The 26767-nt window shown below is 40.8% G+C and overlaps 1 protein-coding gene across 1 annotated transcript in view; it reads right to left on the bottom strand.

Annotated features, from left to right (window-relative positions):
* The window catches only part of RASEF (RAS and EF-hand domain containing), an 86951-nt gene that overhangs the window by 36517 nt on the left and 23667 nt on the right, over positions 1-26767 (bottom strand). Inside the window, exons 2-6 of the mRNA XM_069573925.1 lie at positions 16805-16951; positions 13954-14044; positions 8220-8315; positions 2887-2964; positions 688-803 (exon numbers count right to left, since the gene is read on the bottom strand). Coding sequence (XP_069430026.1) covers positions 688-803; positions 2887-2964; positions 8220-8315; positions 13954-14044; positions 16805-16951 — 528 coding nt within the window. The remainder of the gene's footprint in view (positions 1-687; positions 804-2886; positions 2965-8219; positions 8316-13953; positions 14045-16804; positions 16952-26767) is intronic.

Below are 26767 nucleotides of genomic sequence, written 5' to 3'. Positions count from 1 at the left end.
AGGGGATCTTCCGGACCCAGGGACCAAACTCGTATCTCCTGCATTGGCAGGTGGATTTTTTTCACCACTGAGCCACCTGGGGAAGCTTTCCATTACAGGATCTTAATTCTGAATAAGGTTGGGGAAACAACAAACAAAACACAAGATATTTTTCTCAATTGTACATGTACTAGGGGATACATGCATACAGTCATGCATATAGATGCATGTTCATATTTATAGTACTCCTATATAAATGTCTATGTGTATCCTCTTTATGTATAATTACATGCCTTTGTGTATACATATGTGTATTAGATCCTATATTATTAACACCATATTGCAAAACTAAAGCATAGTGAAAATAAAAGGACTTGCCTATGTTGCAGGGCTGGAATTTCTACCTTCAAAGCACCTCAGTTAGCACTGCCTCTTGATACTTTAGGTATATTCTTCTGCTCCCATTTAATTCAAACATGTCTAAGCCCTGCACTGTTCTGAGCAGTCAATAATTTAATTAATCAGTTTGTTTTTTAAAAAATTAAAAACTAGATCTGACACTAAACATAAAATCTTTAGAAAGCAAAGAAAATATTAGCAAAGTTAATAAATAACTCCTTATTACTATGTAGCTAAGCTTCATTCACATGGAGGTTGCCCTAATAAACATTCCATTCAAACTACAAAGTAAAATGTGAAGTTTCATACCTTTCAGAATTCAGACTCTGATCAGCATAATCACTTTTCAAAGAATCTAATTCACTCTGAAGAAAGGCTATGTTTGTCTGTGCTTCTAAAAGATCTTTCTTAACTTTCTGATTTTCCTAGAGGAAAGGAACAGTGCAGGTCATTAGACTCAGAGTTTCTTCCACCGGGAGACGTGAAGTCAAGTACAGTGTAACTTTCCCGCATGTCACTCTCACCCCTCCACAGTCTTCAAACCTTGGTGTTCAAAGAACTAATTATCAATTCAAGGTAATTTTAAATTTTAATAAAGTATTAAAATGTCAAAACTAAATCCTCAAAGTTGTTGTTGTTGTTCTTCTTTTTAAATACTTGGGCATTTGGTGCAAAACTACAACAGTAAGAGTTACCATGAGGATACTTTAACATGTCATTGGTAAAACAACAGAGACCAAACATTTAAACATCTGCTTTACTTAATGAGAGCTGTGGAATTACTGATAGTGTGTGGAATTGACAGTATCTATTACCAGGTAGACGGGCTACTTTTCATAAAATCACCTAAAATTGTTAAGTTTTACACTTAAAAATAAGCCTGTGCAGTTAGGAAATTTCTATATTTTTCTTAAAAACAAAAGAACAAAAAAAAATCACTGGAAGTTTCTGGTTAAACATGGTAGACTGGGCACATGAATTAGTCTTCTTTCCCGTTTGAGCCCCTATTAACATGAAATACCAAAGGAAATAAACTAATAAAAGAATGGAAGAGGGGCCAGTCAACAGTCAAGTGATCTAAAAACATTGCTGGAAAAAGGAAACTGGATGGCAATGCACTGACAAAGGGAAGAAAGAAGGGGAAAATGAGGTCCAGATGATAGGTGTTGAAGGTTCTGCTGTAGAGCAGAGCGGAGACAATTAATTGGTCAGACAGAAGCCCAGAGAATGAGAAGAGGGCTGAAAACAGAGATTAAAATTGTATATTAAGTCATGCTGCCTCTCAAGCCCATACCTGCTCTTACTCTAGGAAAGAAGAGCAGAAAGCCAGAGCTGATTCCAAAGGCAACAAGTTATTTAAAAATAACTGAATGATTCCCCAAAGGAAAGCTAAGGCTTCTCTTTGTACATATCCGTGCCTCATGCATATGGTAACTGGGGTTCCATGTCTGACAGCCAGCTTTACATACAGAGCTTCAAGGAGACTGTCTTTCAGAAGAGAGGCCCTGAGGTAAACAGAGATATTTGCCTAGCTGCACAGGAATCATACATTGGCTACCTGAAATGGTCAGAAATTCCAAGGTGACATTTGGGTAGCAAATTTAAAAAGCAATCAATCCAATAAGAATTGAAATCTCCTGGACTCCAAAACTTCTCCAATATTTTCAGGAGAAGAAAAAACAAATTCCATGTACTGGAAAGAATAGATAGAAGTTGCAAGGTATCAGGGATATGAAGGTGACAGAGTTTTTTTTTATAAGTAGCCAAAAACCCCACCAAGAGAGTCCAAGAGAAGCAAGCAACTCTTTAAAGTCATGATTCAAGCACAAAACCAACTAAGAGGTAGCAAAATCTGGAACTGGTAGTGCATAAATGGATCCTAACTGCAAACCTGGGGGACCTTCTCTTTTTGAGTGGCACAGGGATAATAAGTGGAGAGAAATAAATGCAATTCTAGCTCATTCATGCTCACTTCTTGGCTCTGCAGGGGAGACTATTTAGATTTATAATAAAGGAAATATTAATTATTGGCTTTCAGTGTTTGAGTCAACCTGGAAACTAAAGAAAATGAAGATGATGAAACAGATATAGATATTATCAGTTCTGGCAACAGAAATACTAGAGATATTGTCAGCAGAAGATGGAAAGGGACAGCAAGAGGAAGGATAGGGCAGTAAGACCTCATCTTACAAAGCTAGGGAAACAGATCTGAGTTGATGTTATATGGACACAGGGGTTAACTAATAAATGTTTAAAGGCCACATAATCATTGCTCTGAGTAAAAAATAAATAAAAGCATTTACAATAGGTATTAGGTAATAGATTGAGGGAAAAGTCTGCCAAAATTATAACACCTTTAGTCAGAAGTACTTCAAAGACTCTCTAACTGTGGTATTAATTTCTCTTTAAGTTTTTATTCCTGGAACACTGAAATCATAGCATGATTTTATTTAAGAAACAGTAGTCTAACAGGAAATACATTACCAAAAATGAAAAGGTAATTCTTACCATTGATAAGTCATAAATTTGTTTCTTTAATGCAGCCACATCTTGTTTCTGACTTATGTATTTTGATTGTTCTTCTAGCTGAAAAAGCAAGTAAAAGTTGAGCATTTACAAACTCACTTTTAGTTGGTTCCATTAAGTTTAGGAATATATTCACATTCACATATGGGAATTCTAAACATATTCAATTTTGAACATTATACAACCATATAAGTCATTAAATGTAATCCATAAGAATTTGAAATTTTTCTTTAAATAATTAAAATCTTTGAAATGGGGGTTTATTTTTGCCAGGTACTACTTAAAAAAATTTATTTATTTTAATTGAAGGCGAATTACTTTACAATATTGTGGTAGTTTTTGCCATACATTGACATGAATCAGCCATGGGTGTACATGTGTCCCCCTGTTCTGAACCCCCTCCCACCTCCCTCCCCATCCCATCCCTCTGGGTTGTCTCAGTGCACCGGCTTTGAGTGCCCTGTTTCATGCATCAAACTTGGACTGGTCATCTATTTCACATTTGGTAATATACGTGTTTCAATGCTATTCTTTCAAATCATCACACACTTGCCTTCTCCCAGAGTCCAAAACTCTGTTCTTTATATCTATGTCTCTTTTGCTGTCTTGCATATAGGGTCGTCATTACCATCTTTCTAAATTCCATATATATGCGATAATATACTGTATTGGTGTTTTTCTTTCTGATTTACTTTACTCTGCATAAGAGGCTCCAATTTCATCCACCTCATTAGAAATGACTCAAATCCGTTCTTTTAATAGCTGAGTCATTGTGTATATGTACCACAACTGTCTTATCCATTCATCTGCTGATAGACACCTAGGTTGCTTCCATGTCCTAGCTATTGTAAACAGTGCTGTGATGAACACTGGGGTACATGTGTCTCTTTCATCTCTGGTTTCTTTGGTGTGTATGCCCAGCAGTGGGATTGCTGGGTCATATGGCAGTTCTATTTCCAGTTTCCAGATTCCAGTGTCAAGGAATCTGCACACTGTTCTCCATAGTGGCTGTACTAGTTTGCATTCCCACCAACAGTGTAAGAGGGTTCCCTTTTCTCCACACCCTGTCCAGCATTTATTGTTTGTAGACTTTTGGATAGCAGCTATTCTGATCAGCGTGAGATGGTACCTCATTGTGGTTTTGATTTGCATTTCTCTGATAATGAGTGATGTTGAGCATCTTTTCATGTGTTTGTTAGCTAACTGTATGTCTTCTTCGGAGAAATGTCTGTTTAGTTCTTTGGCCCATTTTTTTTTTGATTGGGTTTTTTATTTTTCTTGTACTTAGCTGCATGAGCTGCTTGTGTATTTTTGAGATTAATTCTCTGTCAGTTGCTTCGTTTGCTATTATTTTCTCCCATTCTGAAGGCTGTCATTTCATTTTGCTTATAGTTTCCTTTGTTGTGCAAAAGCTTTTAAGTTTAATTAGGTCCCATTTGTTTATTTTTGCTTTTATTTCCAATACTCTGGGAGGTGGGTCCTAGAGGATCCTGCTGTGATTTATGTCAGAGAGTGTTCTGCCTATTTTCCTCTAGGAGTTTTATAGTTTCTGGTCTTACATTTAGATCTTTAATCCATTTTGAGCTTATTTTTGCGTGTGGTATTAAAAACTGTTTTAGTTTCACTCTTTTACAAGTGGTTAACCAGTTTTCTCAGCAACACTTGTTAAAGAGATTGTCTTTTCTCCATTGTATATTCTTGCCTCTTTTGTCAAAAACAAAGGTGTCCATAGGTTTGTGGATTTATATCTGGGCTTTCTATTTTGTTCCATTGATCTATATTTCTGTCTTTGTGCCAGTACCATACTGTCTTGATGACTGTAGCTTTGTAGTAACTTTGAAGTCAGGCAGGTTGATTCCTCCAGTGCCATTCTTCTTTTTCAAGATTGCTTTGGCTATTTGAGTTTTTTTGTGTTTAAATACAAATTGTGAAATTATTTGTTTTAGTTCTGTGAAAAATACCATTGGTAGCTTGATAGGGATTGCACTGAATATATAGATTGCTTTGGGTAGTATACTTATTTTCACTATATTGATTCTTCCAATCCATGAACATGGTATGTTTCTCCATCTATTTGTGTCCTCTTTGATTTCTATCATCAGTGTTTTATAGTTTTCTATATACAGGTCTTTTGTTTCTTTAGGTAGATATACTTCTAAGTATTTTATTCTTTTCATTGCAATGGTGAATGGAATTGTTCTCTTAATCTATTATGGGCAGTGTGGGGTCAATTCAGTTTAAGATAGTTCCTTGTTCCAACTTGTACTTGTTCTCAAGGTCTATAGGCCCCCTCCAATGCATAGTCAATGTTAACGACAGGGTTTAATCTGTTGCACCTGTCACTTCCAGAGCAGTTCCCTCTTGTCTGTTTATTTTGCAAGTCTCTTCAATGTCTAATTTCTGCCCTGACACAAGGGGGGAAAGGGGGTCACTTATTTAGGCTCACTTGTTCAGTTGTGCTGTGGGGAGGGAGGGACACTGCAAACAAATATTGCTGGTGTGTGTGGGGAGTGCCTGCAGTGTATGGACCACACTGGGTCTGCCACAGCTCAAGGTAGCATGTGCTTCCTAGGTCTATACTGCTCAGGCTCCAGGGTGCTCTGCAAGGGCATTGTCTGAAGTGGGCCCTACATTTCATATGTTTCCCAGGTCTAAGTCCATCAGGTTCTCGTGTACTCTGCAAGGGCATAGACATGGATTGGTGTGTATTTTGCACCCTTCCCAGGTCCGAGCAATTCAGGTGACCAGGTGCTTGGTGAGAGCACTGTCCTGGGGGACTGTGCATCTTAATCACCTCCCTGGTCCCAGCCACTCAGGGTGCTTTGCGAGAGCACCATCTCAGATGTGCCATGTGTCTCCTCTGGGGGGCTGATCTCAGGCTGCAACCCTCCTGGCAGATGTCAATCCTGTCCATCCAGGATCCCATGAAGACATGGTTAGCAACTAGAAGCATGCTCACAGTTTGGTGGAAGATGCTGTCTCTGGGGCTGAGATTGTAGCAGCCCCTTGCCTTCCGGCTCTGGCTGTCACATGCCTGCCTCCGGGAGGGTGGGGCGAAGGGGCTTGTGTGCAGTCAGCTAGCTCTCTTTTGGTATTCATTCAATCTATTGTTTTGTGAGTGGGCTAGACTGAACATTAGAGCTTTTTCGGGAAAGTTCTCTTTTTTTTCTCTCTTTCTGGTGATCCCACAGTTCGGGTTGCTCACTTCACGTTAGCTTCTTCAGATTGCCCTCAGGCATTCAGACTCAGTCCTTACTTTAAGCACTGATGATACAGCCTGCATCTGTTTGCCCAGTGCCCCACTCACTGGTGGTGGATGCAGGTGTCTGGGCTACTTCTCCACTGGCAGTTGAGGTCAGGCTTTGAACAAGCTATTAAACCTGGAACTCAATGTCCTCAGTGGTAAAAGTGGGAAACTTATACTTTCCTCAGAAAAAGTTTGAGAATTCGATTTTCTTAAATAATGAAGAAGAGGTTAATAAGCTACACAGTCAATAAAACATCAGTTATTACGGTTAGACAGGACAGTTTATTATTAATCCCATTTTACAGATGAGAAGCTAACATCCGAATCATGAAGCCAACTGTCCTAGGTGTTACAGGAAGGAATTGGCACAGCCTCGATAAAGACTCAGGTCTCATCACTCCTGACTCTTACTGTTCAGTGCCTTTTTGGTCTTTATCATTATGCTATATGAGGACAAGAAATTCTTGTGTCTCCTCTTTTTTAATTAAAATATTTATTTATTTATTTTTGGATGCGTCAGGTCTTAGCTGTGCATGTGGGATCTTTGTTGTGGTGGGTAGGCTCCAGAGTGCTTGGACTCAGCAGTTGCAGCCTGCCTGTTTAGTTGCCCCATGGCATGTGGGATCTTAGTTCCCTGACCAGGGACTGAACACGTGTCCCCTGCAATGGCAGACGGATTCTTAACCACTGGACCACCAGTGAAGTCCCTCTGTGTCTCCTCTTGCAAACTTTATCTTAGTATAATGATTTGGGATGACATGGAAATAAGTAAGGACAGGGACTAGGAGAATCTATGACTCTAGCATAAAGCAAAGGATTGGTCCATTCAAATTCTGTAATACAAGTATTGTATTATGGTCTAATGACCTCTGGAAATCACATATAAGGTTGACATTGATAATACTTTTCCAAGAAGAATGCTGGGGAGAATTCTTAATATGTCAGAGGTTTAAATTACAATAACCCACAAAATACATTTGTCACTTAATCTCATTCAGTATGAGCACTGAAAGGAGCATCAAAGGTTATCGTACGACCGATAAGAGAAGCAAAGTGATGTGCCCACATTCACAGTGCCACTTGCAGGGACAACTATTTTTTAAGTACCTGTTTTCATTTTAGCTAAGATATTTCTATTAGTTATGGAGACAATCCACATGTAGGAAGTGAATCCAATACTTTGCTGGAGAAAATATATATCAGCAGGTGAGAGCCTATTTATTTTAAGCAAGACTTCCCAAACTGCATTCAGTGACGTCAACTTGGCAGCTTGAAATTGGTAATGGTGGAAGTATTTATACTATGGAAATTGGCAAATATCAGAAATCCTCCTTCTTTCCTCCCCTTTCCAGAGCCTGCTTTTTTTTTTTTTTTCAGGCTGTGCCAGGTATGGCATGTGGGATCTTACCCCCATCAGGGATCTAACCCACAACCCCTGCAAGGTAAGCTCAGAGTACTAACCACTGGACCACAGGGGAATTCCTCCAGAGCCTGTTGTTAAACACCTACCAGCACACCACACAGTAAAATGGACCCTAATCTTTAGAAAACAAATAGAACAAAGGCCAAAACCAATCACGCCTTTGCTTTCACTTCAACAGGTTCTCTCCCACCCTGTGCTCTGATCAGGGGTCCTCTAGATCTGGAACTTGCTACAGAGAAGAGAAATATTCATTTCATTTAATAAATATCCAGTGAATACATGTAACCTGTAGTAAGCTGGTGAAGGACTACATGACCAGTAAAGACTGTTGCTGCTGTCATGAGAAAACAGTCCACCAGACACATGGGACTCGAGGGCACTTGGTAAAGACATGGAAAGAAAACTGAGATTTGATGGACAACTGTTCAAGGGATCAGAAATATCCATTAGATCTATGCAAAAGATATGCTGCCCTTAGAAAAAGAAATTAAGGCCTTTAAAAAAATTCTTGCCAAGGAGTCCAATTTGATTCTGATATCTGATCCATCCACAGCTTCAATATGATTCCCTATGTTTTTAGTTGCTAAAAATTTAGACACACTGAGATACTGAAGTTATCCCTCAGTCGAGCTGCCCTATACCTACCTTCTTGAGTTTCTTTATCGTCACCTGTAGGTCTCCCACTTCTGTTTCATATTGACGCCTGAGGTCACTCAGGGCTTCCTCAGCTTTGCGTTTTTCCTGGAAAAAAAAAAACCACACACACAACAAAACCAATTTGTTGATTTAAATAGGCTCTTCAAAATACTATAGGTGAGAAACATTTTGTGTCAAACCAAGAGAGTTGGACTATAAAGAAAGCTGAGTGCCAAAGAATTGATGCTTTTGAACTGTGGTGTTCGAGAAGACTCTTGAGAATCCCTTGGACTGCAAGGAGATCCAGCCAATCCATCCTAAAGGAAATCAGTCCTGAATGTTCATTGGAAGGACTGATGTTGAAGCTGAAACTCTAATACTTTGGCTGCCTGATGCGAAGAGCAGACTCATTGGAAAAGACCCTGATGCTGGGAAAGACTGAAGGCTGGAGGAGAAGGGGACGACAGAGGATGAGATGGTTGGATGGCATCACCAACTCAATGGACATGAGTTTGAGTAAACTCCGGGCTTTGGTGATGGACAGGGAGGCCTGGTGTGCTGCAGTCCATGCGGTTGCAAAGAGTCAGACACGACTGAGCAACTGAACTGAACTGAACCGAAGGCTGATCCCAAATCTTCTACACAGACATGGTGAGAAGGCATAAGGGAAGTAACCAAACTTAAGATGCCCAGCACTTCCAGAATGGAAACCTACAAGAGTGAAGGAACTGCAGAATCCTACAACCTATATGTATACATTACCTGGGGTGACACCTCTTAAGGCCACTACTTGATTGTGATAGAGGGCTGTAGCACATCGATTAACTAGCTAATTAAATACTGCTACGTTTAATGAAAAGCTCTGGCTCAGCCAAGGGCCCCATCACTTGCCTGAGTCCCATCATGTTATCAGGACTCAGGAAGACCTGGTGTGTTCACTGTTTTTCCAAGGCTTCCCTGGTGGCTCAGATGGTAAATAATCCACCTGCAATGCAGGAGACCCAGGTTCGATCCCTGGGTTGGGAAGATCCTCTGAAGGAGGGCATGGCTACCTACTCCAGTATTCTTGCCTGGAGAATCTCATGGATAGAGGAGCCTGGTGGGCTACAGTTCATGGGGGTCACAAAAGAGCTGGATACAGCTGAGTGACTAACACTACTACTATATCTTCAGTTCAGTTCAGTCGCGCAGTTGTGTCCGACTCTTTGCGACCCCATGAATCACAGCACGCCAGGCCTCCCTGTCCATCACCAACTCCCAGAGTTCACTCAGACTCATGTCCATTGAGTCAGTGATGCCATCCAGCCATCTCATCCTCTGTCGTCCCCTTCTCCTCCTGCCCCCAATCCCTCCCAGCATCAGAGTCTTTTCCAATGAGTCAACTCTTTGCATCAGGTGACCAAAGTACTGGAGTTTCATCTTTAGCATCATTCCTTCCAAAGAAATCCCAGGGCTGATCTCCTTCAGAATGGACTGGTTGGATCTCCTTGCAGTCCAAGGGACTCTCTAGAGTCTTCTCCAACACCACAGTTCAAAAGCATCAATTCTTTGGCGCTCAGCCTTCTTCACAGTCCAACTCTCACATCCATACATGACCACAGGAAAAACCATCACCTTGACTAGACGGACCTTAGTCGGCAAAGTAATGTCTCTACTTTTGAATATACTATCTAAGTTGGTCATAACTTTTCTTCCAAGGAGTAAGCGTCTTTTAATTTTATGGCTGCAGTCACCATCTGCAGTGATTTTGGAGCCCCCCAAAATAAAGTCTGACACTGTTTCCACTGTTTCCCTTATCTAAATACAAATCACACCAACTGCAAATTTCCATGCAAAGTGCTGCTTACAGGCTGGTACTTCTCATATGTATTGCCCCTGGTACAGAGAATGGCAAAAGGGCACCCTTGGAGGTCAGGGGCTGTAGTGCTCATGAGCCTAAATAGCTCTTAATTTTCTTTTTCTCTTAACATATTATGGAATTTTATATCCTGTGTTCTGTATTCCAGTAAAGTTTTAAGTTTATAATGTAAAACTGAGTGTAATAAGACCTAAATAAACAGAGAATATATTAAGTATGTGGATCATTCATTATTATTAAGATGCCAGTTCTCCAATTGATCTATAGATGCAATGAAGTCCAGCCGAACCCCAGCAGAGTTTTGTTTTTTTTTAAAACTGACAACCTGAGTCTTGGAGAAGGAAATGTCAACCCATTCCAGTATTCTTGCTTGGAGAATTCCATTGACAGAGGAGCCTGGAAGGCTACGGTCCGTGGGGTTGCAAAGAGTTGGACACAACTTAGCAACTAAACAACAAACAACAACCTGATTCTATGGAAATTGAGGACCTAAAATAGAAACTTTAAAAAAGAACAAAGTTGAAGAATTAATTTTACTTGATTTCAAGAGTTATTTATGAAGCAACAGTCATCAAGACAATGCAATACCAGCATTGTTGCCATTGTTGTTCAGTCGCCGAGTCGTGTCCAACTCTTTGTGACCCCATGGAACAGAATGGAAAGCCCAGAAATAAACTCAACACAGATAAAGAAAAATGATTTTGGACAAAGTGCAAAGGCAGTTCAACCGAGAACAGACAGTATTTTCAACAAATAGGCTGAAACAATTAGACATGCACATGCAAAAAAAATACAAACTTTGATCCATGCCTTGCAAAATGGATCCTAAATATGAAACCTAAAACAATAAAACTCAGAAGAAACATGGGAGAAAAATCATTGCAACCTTGGGTTAGGCAAAGATTTCTCAAATATCAAAAGCAGGATACGTGAAAGAAAAAACTGACAAACTGCACTGAAAAAAAAAAACCCCAAAAATGTCTACTCTTTTAGAGACACTGTTAGGAGAATGCAAAGATAAGTCACAGTCTGGGAGGAAATATTTACAGATAAGAATATATAAATAACTCCTAAAACTCAATAATAAGAAAACAACCAGGGACTTCCCTGGTTCCCAGCGGTTAGCACTTCATGCTTCCACTGTGAGGGGAACAGAGTTGATCCTTGGTTGGGGATTTAAGAACCCACACATTTTGCCCTGTGGTGTGGCCAAAAAAAAAAAAAAAAAAAAGAAAGAAAGAAAAAAGAAGGCAACCAAACAGAGTTTTAAAAATGAACAAAAGATTCTGACAGATGCTTCACTGGAGAAGATACCAAACGGTTCTGACAAGGAGGGGCTGAGAGGCAGGCATGACACAGGGGCATGGAAACCAGTAGTATGCGAATGTAACCATTATCTTGACAGTGATGGCGGTTCCTCAGTATATACACAAATCTCATCATATTCTACTCCTTGAGTATATACAGTTTATTGCCTGCCCATTACACCTCCATAAAGCTGTTAGAGCATTTATTTTTTAAAAACTCTAATTGACACAATGGGCTAAACACTACTTGTGCAACAGCAGTCAAGGTCAGGAGGAGGTGAATGTGGCTGAAGGACTATGGCAGGGCACTGGGGAGAAGGGAAGGCTTTCTCTGAGCTTTGCAAAATTTAGGAAAGTGGAAAGGAGTCATCAAGGCCAAGAAAACAGCTGGAGTGAAAGCACAGCAATGAGCCGTGGAGAGCCAGGTGAGACATGCTTAGTAGAGGTAAGTTACGGAAAGTCTTCAATCAGCCTAGACAGGTTATTCCAGACAGACTAGGAGACTGGGACAGACTAACAAATAGGTGTCATCCCACGGTCAAATGTGCTCTGCTGGCAGCGTGCTGAGGTTTTCAGAGACTGTGTCTGTGCAGTGACTCACTGGCTGCTTATGCTATTTCTGTGGGACACAGCAATGCTGCTGTGGATGCCACGTATGCACCACCCCTGTACCAGAGCCAAGGAAAGCGAGGAAGACGTTATAATGAACAAAACATGAAGTTATAACGGGTGGTCTGTGGTCAGGTATCCACTGTGTGCTAGTGTGTGCTTAGTCATGTCTGACTGCAACTCTATGGACTGTAGCCCACCAAGCTCCTCTGTCCACAGAATTTTCCAGACAGAAATACTGGAGCAGGTTGCCATTTCCTACTCCAGGGGAGTTCCCCACCCAGGGATCAAACCAGCATCTCTTCTGTCTCCTGTACTGGCAGGAGGATTCTTTACCACTGTGCCACCTGGGAAGCCTGGGTATCCATTACCAACAACCAATTTGGGAAATGCTTAGCTGGATGAGGCAGAGATTTATTGCAGAACAAAACATGTGCTTGATATGTGCAATGAATGAATGAGTGCAGATTAAATGGCTGAAGAGGGGAAAGGCAGAAAAATTAGGATGTTACTGCTTTTAGACTAGAAAGATAAAGGGCTAACAAAAGAATGAGATAACCATTACATTAACCCTGGACCATGGACTCTGAGCCATTTACATGACATGATATCCAAACAGTTATTAAACACGTTATTAAGAGATAAGAGAACAAAGAGACCTGAAGGCATATATGTGGTAAAGCAAAGCAAGGTGAAGAATCTGAAAGGTCATAAGGTATGCAGAGTAATGGGAAGAGGAGAATGGTAACAGCCATGATGCCCCTACCACGCCTCAGCACTAGGCTAGGCATGCATATAGACCATCAGGCTCCACCCTCCTTAAAGCAGGTTGGTGGCTTATCCTATCTAAAGTTGGAACAACAAAGGCTCAGAGGTCAGGTGATTTTTCCAGTGCCACTTAACTGAGATGGGGCAGAGCCAGGAGGCAAACTAAGCCCTGCGGTTTAGTTGCTAAGTCCTGTCCGACTCTCGTGACCCCTGGACTGTAGCCCACCAGGCTCCTCTGTCCATGGGATTCTCCAGGCAAGAATACTGGAGTGGGTTGCCATGCATTCCTCCAGGGGATCTTCCCAGCTTAGGAATTGAACCCAGATCTCCTCTATTGCAGGTCTATCAGAGGCCAATAACCAGGCCTTTCTCACTCAATTTTTTCCTTCTCAGAGTTAATGGGGAAAATAAACAGAAAAAAGAGAATGTTCAACCTAACGTTAGCTACTCAAAAGAAATATGTCTCTTTTCTGTTTTCAGTAAACATTAATCACTCAAATATACTTTATAACGAAGAAAGACAATTATTTCTCCTATGGAAGTCACTAAAGGTAACACCCAACTTCCAACTATGAGAGTTCCTGTACTGATAAATAAAAGCATATCCCACCGTAATAGAGTGTTTTAACTTCATTGTAATCTAGATTTATTCACTTTATATCATTTATTTATTTGACTGCCCCAGGTCTTAGTTGCAGCATGTGGGATCTAGTTCCCTGCCCAGGGATCAAACCTGGACCCTCTATATTGGAAGCTTGTAGCCTTAGTCACTGGACCCCAGGCATGTCCTTGTAATTTAGATTTAAAGCAGTAGTGGCCATGGGCTGAGAGACAGCCGTATTAAGGGTGAAGCCAACCTCCTCTAAGAAGATGGGTTCGGCCTTCTCTTTTAGGCCTCAGCTCTCCTGTCCCCTGTTCAAGGAGGCCCCTGACCTCCAAGTCTGAAGCAGCCTGTCTACCACACATGATATTTCTTTACTGAGCTTGTTGCCATCTGAAATTAGCCCCTGTATTTGACTGCTTATTTTCTCTCTGTCTCTTTTTCCTTCATCTATCCCCCTCAAAACCAGCACCAACAAAGCCCTTGTTGAGAGTGCCTGTGGCAACCTGGATGTGCTGTACCCAGAGAATGCCCCGTGCCCCGTACATAAAAGGTAGTCCAAGGATTCATCGCATAAACAGGCCGGGCCCACAAACTCACATCTTTCCGTGTCTTGTGTTCTGCAGCCTGAATCCTCTGATCCATTTCCTCTTCCAGCTCACTCAGCTGCATGGCTGCCTTGTCCTGGGCTCTGAAATTCAAGAGGGTACACACCTTTTCATTATACTCTTGGCCTTGCAGCATGAAGAGAAAATTCTGACCTCAGCTATTTCAAGCTATTTTACAGATGAGAAATCTACCATTTAAAATAATATTCCCCATTCCTTCCACATAATAAAGTGAGATTGGCAATTTGACCAGCTGGGTGTAAAGGGACATTGAAACTAGATATTAAATAAATGGAACAGAATAGATTAAATGGTATCAAACTATACTGTAACAAAGAACAGAGAAAGATACCAGATTACTGAGAGGCTCTCAGTAAATTCTGAAAATTTTTTTTGCTGCTGAGCCACAACACTAAAAATCTTTTTTGCTGCTGAGCTGAAACACTGGATTGAAAAAAAAAAAAAACCCCTCCATGGATACATACAATTCTGAAATTTTATTACATGAAACACACAATGCTCTATGCTATAGTTAAGTGGGAAAAAAGATCTCAAAAATTATTTCTAGTCAGTTTCCTAAAGTTTTGCAATGTAGATATTGTTGCCCTTTAGAAAACTCCTATTTCTTTTATGAATATAGTAAATCTTATTTCTATGGCGGCAGAGCATACTGAACTGCTAGAAAGTTAAAAGCAGGAAAATTTCTTTGAGATGATGTTCAGATAGTTTTATTTAATAATTGTCCAGTATGAAGACATCTGTCACTTTACAATAAATGAGCCTTCAGATTAAGCCCTAAATTTTATTTTTGTTCTATCTCAGCTTGATGTCCGATTATCTAAATTTTCACATGCATATGTCTTGTCTACTCAACTAGATTGTGACTTGAAAGCAGCCACCATGAGACTTAGAGTCAATTTACTTGCCCCAATGATATGGTGTTGATAAAAGGAGAAACAGGATTCAGTAGAAGGCTTTTGTCTTCCAGTCTAATGGCTTCCACCACACCATCCTACCTGCTTTTAATTCATTTACTCCCTCTCATACAATTTGCTCATTAGTTTAATTTCTACATAAGGTTCCAAACAAGCATTGATGCGTGAAGGGAAGACCCCAAAGTAAAATTCTGGGTGACTTATCACTGTTTTTGGCTCCCATTACCTTCCTCCTCACTTACAGCCTGCTGAGGTTATGTTAACCAAGTCTGGACTGTCATCTAGTTTTTGTCTGTTTAAAACACTTGCTATTTCAAATGCAGGCACCATGTATCTCCACAGAAACTTTCAGGTTTTATTGGTCAGCTCTGGGACTGTAAGCAGCTAAGCCACATGTTTGTTTCTCCTTTTATATGTTCATTTTCCTCAGCCATTTCTTCTAGACATCCAGTGCCAAATATCTGGGCATTCAGGACTGCTCTCGAATGTGTCCCCTCTGCCTTCTTACCTTCTGAAAAACTCTTTTTTTCTTTCTTTTTTTTTTTTTTGGAGGGTTAAATCAGGGTGGTCTATAATGACACATGGTTTGCCCCAGTAAGACTCAGTCAGTCAGTTTAGTCGCTCAGTCGTGTCCAACTCTTTGCGACCCCATGGCAGTAAGACACAACTCCCAGTAACGTGTCCAGCATGTTGGGGATGCCCACTGTAACCTTAGTCCAGGGCTCCTGCTAGGACACTGGGAATCCCTTCTTCAGATGCAAGGGTGGAGTGAAAAGCCTGAGGCCCTCCCCCAACCCAAAACACATGAGGACGGATGGTCCTTAGTCAAGAAGGTAAGAGAATGTTTACAGGAGTCACCTAAACACCTCAGTGAGGTTACTGTCAGCTCAGAGAAGCGTCCTTTAAGAGGCCTTGTGTTTAGACCAGAGCCTGACTTCGGATCCTACGCACAGAAGTAGAGGGGAGAGATGCACCAAGAGTTCCACTCCCTCCACAGTGGAGAGCAGCCTGGCTGGGAAGGAGAACAGAGGGGAGAGAATGCCATTCTTTCTTCCCGATGGGTTTACACAGGACTATCCTTACAGGCCACCTGTGCGAATGTGTATATCTATGTGTGTCTCATGTATCTGTGTGGGTACATATATATACAGGGAGTGAGTGTGTTTTCACTGATGTTTGGATTGCAACATATAAATTATATTTATATTGCAAATATAAACTTTTCTTTGGCACTGCATTGCTGTTAAAACCATTAAAAAAGTCTGTGTGAGCCAGCGGTGGCTTTCTCATAAACTGTCTGATGAGAGTCAGGGGCTAGAGGTTTTCAGACTTTCAGTTTAAGCTGGTGAGGAGGGCTAAAGAGAGGGAAAGGAGCACTGCTGAGCACTCACCATGTGGTAAGCCCAGTGCCAAGGGCACCGCCCATGACTCACCCATGAAGTCTCCACACCCTGAAGAGGTGAAAATTTATAGCCTCACTTTGTAGCTGCAGAACCTGAGACTAAGGGAGAGAAGCAACCCACCCAGAATCACTCCCCTGTCAGTGACAAGGTCAGGCTTCAAATAGAGTCTCTGCCTGCCTCTCTCTGGATGAAAAGTTTCCTGTAGGTTTCAAGTGGCTGGATATAAGATAATGAAACTCTTTGAACAGTTCCATATGGATCACAGCCCTTGAAAGGTTTATATGACAGGATCATGGGGACATGCTGATAGACTGCTGGCTGACGCTACAAAGTACTGCCAGACTCAGCTTCCCTCGTGCTGGCTTAGTTCAGAAGGCTCCAGATTCCTCAGGTTTGGGTAGTCTCCCTGTATCATAACATGATAATGTGTTTCATCTTGTGCCACTCGGTCAGAGAGCCAGTTAAAGGACCCCTTCTGCCATGGAGAGAGGAAAGACTTTAATACCTCTTCACTGCAATGGCCAGGTTTTCCATTTCTGTGCTCTGAAGTTTGATCTCACGGATAAAGTTCTTTATAACATGTTCATATGGTTGAATCAGTCTTGGCTCCACGAGGTTGATGTTTTGATACAAGGTACTAACTTGTTCTTTTCTGTCCAAAAAAAATTAAATTAAAAATTAAATAAAACCAAGTAAAAAAATTCAAATTTTCAGAATGTGTTTTGAAAAGAGATACATAAGAACCAAGGAAGAAAAATATAACAACAGAATGACCAGAATGGAGGGAAAACAGAAATCAGAGATGCTAATGCATTATTCTACATATTATTATTATTTTTTAACAGTGAACAGCAACTTCATTTTTTCCTGGCTTTATTATGATTTACAAACAAAAATTGTATATATTTAGGTTGTACAATATGATTATAAAAGGTGCACAATGTGTACAAAGTGGTGATTTAATAAGATGGAGGCCTTCTTCACAGGTCTGATAGGGAAGGATATTTTTTGTCACTGCTGGCTATTTCCTTCTTTCACACATAGATTTATAGACAAAAATTAGGCAACCAACTAATTACTTATAACATGTTCCACCAACCCCTATAAGACGTATTTCAGACTTTATGATCATAATAGTAAATATACCTATAATTTTATAGTCAGTTAAAATTATTTCATTTATTTATATGTGACAATCCTCATACCTGTTATTATTTGTAAAAGCCAAATATTTTGGGGTCATTTCAAAAGAAAAACTGGCAAGACTGGGCAGCTGATCTGCTAGGGAACAAAGGACTGAGTCAGTGAGCCTAGTGGTGTCCTTGACCCAAGTCTGGGAGCTCACGTGCTGAGGGATACCGAGGGAAGACCATGTAAAGGCACGGTTAGACGGCCAGTGACAAGCCAAGGGGAGAGGCTCTCACCGGCAACCCTCCAATACCTTGATCTTAAACTTCCAGCCTTCAGAATTGTGAGAAAATAAATCTCTTGTTTAGGCCACCCAGTCAGAAATATTTGCTATCAGAAACACCTAGGCAACCATAGCAAACAGTGAAAGTTTCCAAGGTCATATACTGATTGAATGGTGGAGTTGGGATTCAAACTCAATTTGACACTACAGATCACATGGCCAACCATTACATTATATTGCTTCCTAGTGGTGTCAAACATCTGAAACTTGGCAGAAGAAATGGGATTCAAACTCGTTCCAATAACTATGAAACACTGCAAAGTGTCAGGTATACATTAACCTGAAGCTTAGTTAAGCATGGCCCTGAGGTGTGTCCATGTAGTTATAAACTCTCCCAGGGTTCGCTCTTAAAAATAAACTGCTTGATGTGTGTAAAGGCCAATTATGATCTAAAAGAATGGCTCATGTGAAGTATTATTAATAAATCTGCAGGAATATGTCAATTTATTTGGTGATACGAGGTACTCATTCCTATCAGAGCTGGGTACAAACACTGCCCACAGTAGTGAGCCTTAAAGGGCAGCAAAAAAAAAAAAAAAGTCTACTTTTAGACTGTCCCATACTTTAATGGATCACTAACTTCTTTACCTTTTTTCGTGTACTGACTACCAGTGGTATACAAAGCATAAAAACTTTCTTGTTAATAGGAACCTGCCTGTGAAGGATGGCCATTAAGATGGTGCTCTGTAACAATCTAGAGGGGTGGGATGGGGAAGGAGGTTCAAGAGGGAGGGGACATATGTATACCTATGGCTGATTCATGTTGATGTATGGCAGAAACCATCACAATATTGTAATTATTCTCCAATTAAAAATAAAATAAAAAAATAGTCACCAAGAGTCCTTATCTCTTGGCTAACTGTACAGCAATAAAATGTTCAGAAGTAGATATCTCATAAAATTCCCTGAATTTCTGAAAATTTCTAAAATAAGAAAGAAGCATAATGTATGTACATTCTCTTGGGTCCTGTGCTGGTCCTGTTATTATACAGAATGTCAGGAATAGTTTACAGTGAAGGGTACAAATAGATTAATTGTAGGAAATGTCTGCCATTAGCAGGAAATATGTTACATGGTTAACTGTTGTATCAGGGACTAGCTGGGATCTACCCTGCTTCTTTTTTTTTGTTTGTTTGTTTTAATCAATTAATTTAATTGGAAACTAATTACTTTACAATATTGTAGTGGCTTTTGCCATACATTGACATGAATCAGCCATGGGTGTACATGTGTTCCCCATCCTGAACCCCCCTCCCCCCTCCCTCCCCATCCCATCCCTCAGGGTTATCCCAGTGTACCATCCCTGAGCACCCTGTTTCATGCATCGAACCTGGACTGGTGATCTATTTCAGTTCTAATGAGGTGGATGAAAGTGGAGCCTATTATACAGAGTGAAGTAAGTCAGAAAAACACCAATATAGTATATTAATGCATATATATGGAATTTAGAAAGATGGTAACGTTGATCCTGTTTCTTTTTATAGGGGAGAACTGATTCTTCAGCACCCTAGGCAGGTTTGCTAGAGCCATGTGACTAGTTGTGGTCCATGGAATGGGAACAGAAATGATGTGTTTGCCACTTCTGTGCTTGGCTGCTAAAATCCTTTGTACAATGCTAGCTCGAAGCTAGCTGATATTCATTCTCATTATCTCTTTCTTGTATCTATTTCGCTTGCACTCTCACACCCCTGCTCTCTCTCCTCCCCACCCCCACCACTACCTGTCTCCTCCTCTGCCTCTCTCCTCCTTTCCTCACCCTCGCAGCTGAAGTGAAAATCTCTAGCATGGCCAAACACGTGATGAAATGTATTTGGATCACCACGCTGAAAGACATTGCCTGACTACATCAATCTTCCCAACATGAGAGAAAGAAGTTAGTATTTTGTAGAGCTTAAGACTTGGAAGTTCTTTGTAAAAGTCAACTTGGACTTAAAAAGTTGGCATTACACTTTCCTATTTTGTTTTTTTAATCATCATCTTCCAGATTAAATTACCTTCTTCCTTCCTTGATAGCTTCATATTAACTAAACAATAAAACTTCTATGACGAAGGTAAATCTTTACTGCCACCATCTACTCTCTTTCAAAGGAATAAAAGACTATTCTGAAGCATTTATATAGTGAAGCAGACATTTATTAAGCTCCTAGTATATGCAGTCCTGGGGTGATCTCAGCATTTACATGTACTAGTCACTTAACGTTCGTGACAACCCTATGAAGATGTTATCACTGGTATGCTATTCACCACAGAGGAAAGGAGGTAAGTGCCATGCTGGTCTCAGAGCCAGGATTCCAATTCACCCCATCTGGCTCCAGAGTCTAGCTCTCAGGGAAGAACTAGCTCTAGGCCTAGAGTAAGCACTAATGTGCTGTTCAAGGGTCCGAAGGGCATACTTCCAATAAAAAAAAACTGATGTACCAAGATGTTTTGAAAATTATTTTAGAGGAAGATAAATATTACTACTATAAGGACCATCTATATTACAAAGGGACTCCTTTAAAGAATGGAGGCATGACTAAGACTGAGATGAGATGACCTTATCAATTCTTATTTACCTAAAGCTATTTGGGGAAAGCACTACTGCACACTTCCAACTCCCCCTCCTTTTGCCCGCTTGCTTCATCTAGTCCATATCTGTAAAACTAGAGAACCACTGGGATTATGCCAAGAGACTGGAATGCAGTACAGTTGGAGATTTTCACACCTGATGCAAAAAACAAAACAAAAACAAAAAATACTTTATCTGAACAAAAGATGATACCTGGTCCCTCTATGTAAGACCCTGTACAGGCAGCTAAACACCTACAGATTCTTCAGCTCAACAGGCTGGGTGCCACTGCTTGGTACCAAGACAGTCTTTTGTTCTGCTTCCAAGAGGACAGGAGTCACCATCCTCTCCCAGTGTCCTCACTCCTGACGTCAAAGGTTAGACAAGCAGACCGCACAACAGTGTACACACAGCTCTTGTCTTCTCCTGGCCCTGACCCAGCGTGGTACCTCTGGGTGCTAAGAAGGGTGCCCAGTAGTGACAAGGCTCTGAACATTCTGAATTCATTAAATCCAGGGTTAAATCATATGATTCATTAAATCATATAAGACAACTGGGCTTGGATTCACAAACACTGTGTAGACCTGTTTACAGGTGTACTGGACAAATACTGGGTAAAAATTCAGGGTTGGGTTGTATGCGTTAGTCAGCCAAGATGAAAAACAGTTTTTTCCTCTGTTCATAGAGAGTTACTCATACCAAAAATTATCTAATTTAAATGTTAAGGAAAGAGATCAAATGAAGTGAGAAAAACATGCTCTGGATTACCAACTGGTTTTAGATGTCTAAAATCTGAGCCTTTTCATCTTCTTGTTTGATAAATTATAAGACTTTGTATAAAAGACAGTGCTAGAGGCAAACTGCTGATGAAAAAGTCACAACTTAAAAATGTAAAATTGTCCCTGGAAAACAGACATTGCAAACTGTAAATATTTCCATTAAAGCTGAGAGGGAAATTATCTGAAGTTAGGAGAAAAAAATAGGTATCATTAAGATGGGTAAAAAAAATTTTAAGGTCACACACTTTCACAGGATTAATGTTTTACATATTTAATATGTTAATATTACATATTAACATAGCACATATTTGTCTGTGTTTATATATTGGTAATGTAGTAGGGCCTCAGATGGTGAAGAATCTGCTTGCAATGCAGGACACCTGGGTTTGATTCCTGGCTTGGGAAGATCCCCTGGAATAGGGCATGGCAACCCACTCCAGTATTCTTGCCTGGAGAATCCCATGGACAGAGGAGCCTGGTGGGCTATATACAGTCCATGGGGTCACACAGAGTTGGACAAGACTGAGCAACTAACACACAATGTAGTAAGGCCAGTATTTAGAAAGCCTGGACCCCTTTAGTGTCAGGACAACCCTGGGGACTATACAGGCAACACCACTCCAGGCTAAAGAACATGGTGAACCAGTAAGGTGGGTAGGAAAATTTGCCCCCTAGATTCCATGTCTTGCTGTTTTAAGCACTGAAATAGAGAGCTAAACTACTTATTTAAACTATAAGTTATATATATTTAAAATTTTAAATGACTTTCTGTAGACAAAAGCAAAGAGTATTCATGCCAACGTCTGTATCATTCTACATTCAGTTTAGTTGCTCAGTCGTCTCTGACTCTGCGACCCCATGAACTGCAGCACATCAGGCCTCCCCTGTAATCATTCTACATTAGGGATGGCTGGAAGACTGATGCTATGACCCTAACATCTGAGCATGGGAAATGAAATACCCACACAATCCAAAGGGCACTATGTTAGATCCTAGAAATAAAATGCTAAGTAACAGACTGAGTACTTTCCCTTATGGGGCTCACAATGAAGATTAAGTATAAGATGCTCTGACAGCCCAGAGCAGGTGAACGAGACCAAGCCTTGGGGGATGATGACCTGAAACATGACTAGATGCGAATGAGGCAGAAGTGGGGTATGGGTAACCTCTCCCAGGAACCAACAACCATAGGCTGAGGGGTTTGGAAGCGAGGGAGGGGCCAGCAGAAGTCCCTGTAAGTGGAAGAGGCTGGGGAGCTTGGAGTGGGGGAGGGGCCAGCAGCATTAGATTGGGAGAGGTATTAACAGGAGCAAGGTGACTGTACAGAGCCTGAAAGCATGATAAAGATAAGACATGCAAGGAAGCAGTTATCTTGAGAGGGTGGTAAGACACTGGAAGGTTTAAAGGAAGAGATGACATGATCAAGTTTACATCTTAACTATTCCCACCTTCACAAAGTTCTGGCTGAACCAGAGAATTAAGCAAAGGATTGTGAAACAAGTTTACAGATACAAAGGTAAACCTCGGTCTACTGTAATTTAATCCAGCAATGTGGGGCCTCAGGAATTTTCATGAGCTTCTATTTTCCTTTATTATGCTGCTGCTACTGCTGCTAAGTCACTTCAGTCATGTCCGACTCTATGTGACCCCACAGAGTCAGCCCACCAGGCTCCCTCGTCCCTGGGATTCTCCAGGCAAGAACACTGGAGTGGCTTGCCATTTCCTTCTCCAATGTATCAAAGTGAAAAGTGAAAGTGAAGTCACTCAGTTGTGTCTGACCCTTAGTGACCCCATGGACTGCAGCCCACCAGGCTCCTCCGTCCATGGGATTTTCCAGGCAAGAGTACTGGAGTGGGGTGTCATTGTCTTCTCCGTTCCTTTATAATAGAACATGTAAAATTATAGACAACTAAATGGCAGAAAGTGGAGAAGAACTAAACAGCCTTTTGATGAAAGTGAAAGAGGAGACTGAAAAAGTTGGCTTAAAGCGCAACATTCAGAAAATTAAGTTCATGGCATCCGGTCCCATCACTTTATGGCAGATAGATGGGGAAACAGTGGAAACAGTGGCTGACTTTATTTTTCTGGGCTCCAAAATCACTGCAGATGATGATTGCAGCCATTAAATTAAAAGACACTTACTCCTTGGAAGGAAAGTTATGACCAAACTAGACAGCATATTAAAAAGCTTTGCCGACTAAGGTCCATCTAGTCAAGGCTATGGTTTTTCCAGTAGTCGTGTTTGGATGTGAGAGTTGGACTATAAAGAAAACTGAGTGCCAAAGAATTGATGCTTCTGAACTGTGGTGTTGGAGAAGACTCTTGAGAATCCGTTGGACTGCAAGGAGATCCAACCAGTCCATCCTAAGGGAGATCAGTCCTGGGTGTTCATTGGAAGGACCAATGTTGAAGCTGAAACTCCAATACTTTGGCCACCTGATGTGAAGAGCGGACTCACTGGAAAAAGATACCGATGCTGGGAAAGATTGAGGGCAGGAGGAGAAGGGGACAACAGAGGATGAGATGGTTGGATGGCATCATCGACTCAATGGACATGGGTTTGGGTGGACTCTGGGAGTTGGTGACGGACAGGGAGGCCTGGCATGCTGCAGTTCATGGGGTCGCAAAGGGTCGGACATGACTGAGCAACTGAACTGAACTGAAAATCTGATTGTATAGACAAACACATCAGTGGAACAGAAGAGACAGCCCAGAAGTAGACCCACGTAAGTACAGTCAACTGAACTTTGACAAAGGAGCAAGGAGAACACAGTGAAGCAAAGACAGTCTTTCAACAAATCATGCTGGTATAACTGGATATCCACATGAAAAATCATGAACCTAGATACAGATTTTATAATCTTCATAAAAACTACCTTAAAGCGGATCACAGATCTGAATGTAAAATGCAAAGTTGTCATACTCTTAGAAGAGAAGCCTAGGAGAAAATCAGAATAGGCTTGGATATAGCAATGCCATTTTAGATTAATACCAAAGGCATGATCCAAGAAAGATGTAATCAATAACCTAGCCTTCATTAAAATAAACAGCTCTGCAAAAGACAATGTCAAGAGAATGAGAGGATAAGTCAAAAGCTGGGAGAATATATTTGTAAAAGAAACATCTGATAAAGGACTGTTATCCAATATATAAAAAGAACTCTTAAAACTCAATAACAAGAAAAATGACCTGATTATAAAATTGATCAAAGACCTTAATTGATATCTCATCAAAGAAGATATACAGATGGCTAACAAATATGGAAAAGATACTCTACATCATGTTATGAGGGAAATACAAATGATAACAATGAACTATAACTATATACATGTTACAATGGCCAAAACCCAGATCCCTGACAGCACTAATGTTACTGAGGATGTGGAGCAACAGGAACTCTCGTTTGCTGCTACTGGGCATGCAAAATGGTATAGCCATTTGGAAGACAATTAGGCAAATTGTAATAAAACTAAATACTCTTTTACCATATGATCCAGCAATCGATTTCCTTGGTTTTTATCCAAAGGAGATGAAAACATAAGTCCACACAGATTTATTCTTACAGCAGATTTATTCATAACTGTCAAAATTTGGAAGTGACCAAGATGTCCCTTAGTAGGTAAATGAATTAATAAACTGTGGTATATCCAGACAATGGAATAATTATTCAGCAACCAGACAACGGAATATTTTTCAGCATTAAAAATAAATAAGCTATCAAGCCATGAAAAGACATGGAGGAACTTTAAATATATATTACTAAATTATTGTTGTTGTTCAGTTGCTAAGTTGTGTCCAACTCTTTGTGACCCCATGGACTGCAGCATGCCAAGCTTCCCTGTCCTTCGCCATCTTCCAGAGCTTGCTCAAACTCATGTCCATTGAGTCAGTGATGCCATCCAACCATCTCACCCTTGGTCGCTCCCTTCTCTTCCTACCCTTAATCTTTCCCAGCATCAGGGTCTTTTCCAGTGAGTCAGCTCTTTGCATCAGGTGGCCAAAGTTCAACTACATGACGTTATCAAAAAGGGAACATTTCGAGATAGTAAAAGTATCAGTGGTTGTCAGTGGTTGCAGAGCAGGGAGGTAGATGAACAGGTGAAGCACAGAGATTTTTAAGGCATTGAAGATACTTTGTATAATACCATAAAGAAGGCTACACATCATTGTACATTTGTCCAAAGACATAGAATGTACAACAGTGAGATTGAATCCTAATCTAAAATAAGGAACTGGGTGATGACGTATAAATGTAGGTTCATCAGCTATAACAACTGTACCACTCTGGTGGGAGTTGTTGCTAATGGGCGAGGCTGTGTACGTGTGGGAGCAGTACAGTATGTGGGAGATCTCTGTACCTTCCTCTTAATTTTGCTGTGAACTTAAAACTGCTCTAAAATAAAGACTTGAAAAAAATCTGATGGTTATTTCTCTTTGGGAGTAAGAATAATAAATATATTCCTACTCAGGTAATACCAGCAGAGTATTGTCTTGAACAAACCAGACTGTCATATGTCAATTGAGGGGACATACAAGTTAATGAAAATGAATGATTTTAAAATTTATTACATAGTACACGTACTTTCAGAATAAGCCCCAACTAAATGGAGAATAAATTCCAGCAGCCAAACTCCAGCAGCGCTGCTAGAACAGGGCAGCATTAATTCCCAGCATTAATTCAAGGCTTGCTTTCCAGACAGGATATGCCTCTGCCTGCTAACAGCCTAGCGCTGGCCCCCTGTAACTGGAAGTGATTTGAGTCTATGTTCTCACAATAGGTTTGGATCTTCATTAACTCAGTTATGGAACTGTGACTGGTTCTCCCTTCTAGAGGAAACAAACAATGGTCTATTCAACCTGGTGCTGCTCTCCTGAGACTGGGAAAGACATCCAGTTCAGTGGCCTGGACTTTTTCCAGTTGTTTTGATGCTGCAGAGTCAGAGGATGACCTGGTCCAGGTATTCAACCACTGTTGAATCCCTCAGTTCCCCCAGCCTGAATACACCTCCTGTAGGTAAAATTCCTCCTGGGTTCATGCCACCCTCAAAATATCTTACTTGCCTAAGTACTTACAGGCAGTGGAAGGTCCCTGGAGGAAGGCATGGCAACCCACTCCAGTATTCTCACCTGGAGAATCCCATGGACAGAGGAGCCTTGCGGGCTACAGTCCATGGGGTCACACAGAGTTGGACATGACTGAAGCGATTGAGCATGCACACAGAAGTACTTATTTGGGTAACAATTCCTCATAAAGGCTTAAAATGGAAACTTCCTGGAAGATGAGCATGTTAAGGAGATGTATTAAAAGTCTAGAAACATTTCAAATTGAAAATTTCTTTCTATTTAAAATCATTGAAATTTAGTTTCAATGGGAGTTTGTCAATGGAGGGAGGAAGACAGAGCCAGCAAGAGGCACTGTGCTGAAGGTTTAGAGATGGCTCACATCCAACAGCTGAGGGCTTCTGAAGTCAGGAAGGAACAGCGCATGGGGTATGCCTGACAGCCTGGCCAAATTAAAATGCTTCCTCAGCACGTCCTGGCTTCTTGACCCAGGGCAAAACACTTAATCTCTTGAGCTCCAGCGTCCTCAGGTACAATGTGGGTATAGTACTGGAACCTACCACGAAAATGAGGATTAACTGTACTGAAGTACACTCAACAGCACAAGGC

The sequence above is a fragment of the Ovis canadensis genome, chromosome 2 (genome assembly GCF_042477335.2).
Source record: "Ovis canadensis isolate MfBH-ARS-UI-01 breed Bighorn chromosome 2, ARS-UI_OviCan_v2, whole genome shotgun sequence".
Taxonomy (NCBI): Eukaryota; Metazoa; Chordata; class Mammalia; order Artiodactyla; family Bovidae; genus Ovis; species Ovis canadensis.
This window is presented reverse-complemented; position numbering and strand designations above follow the sequence as displayed.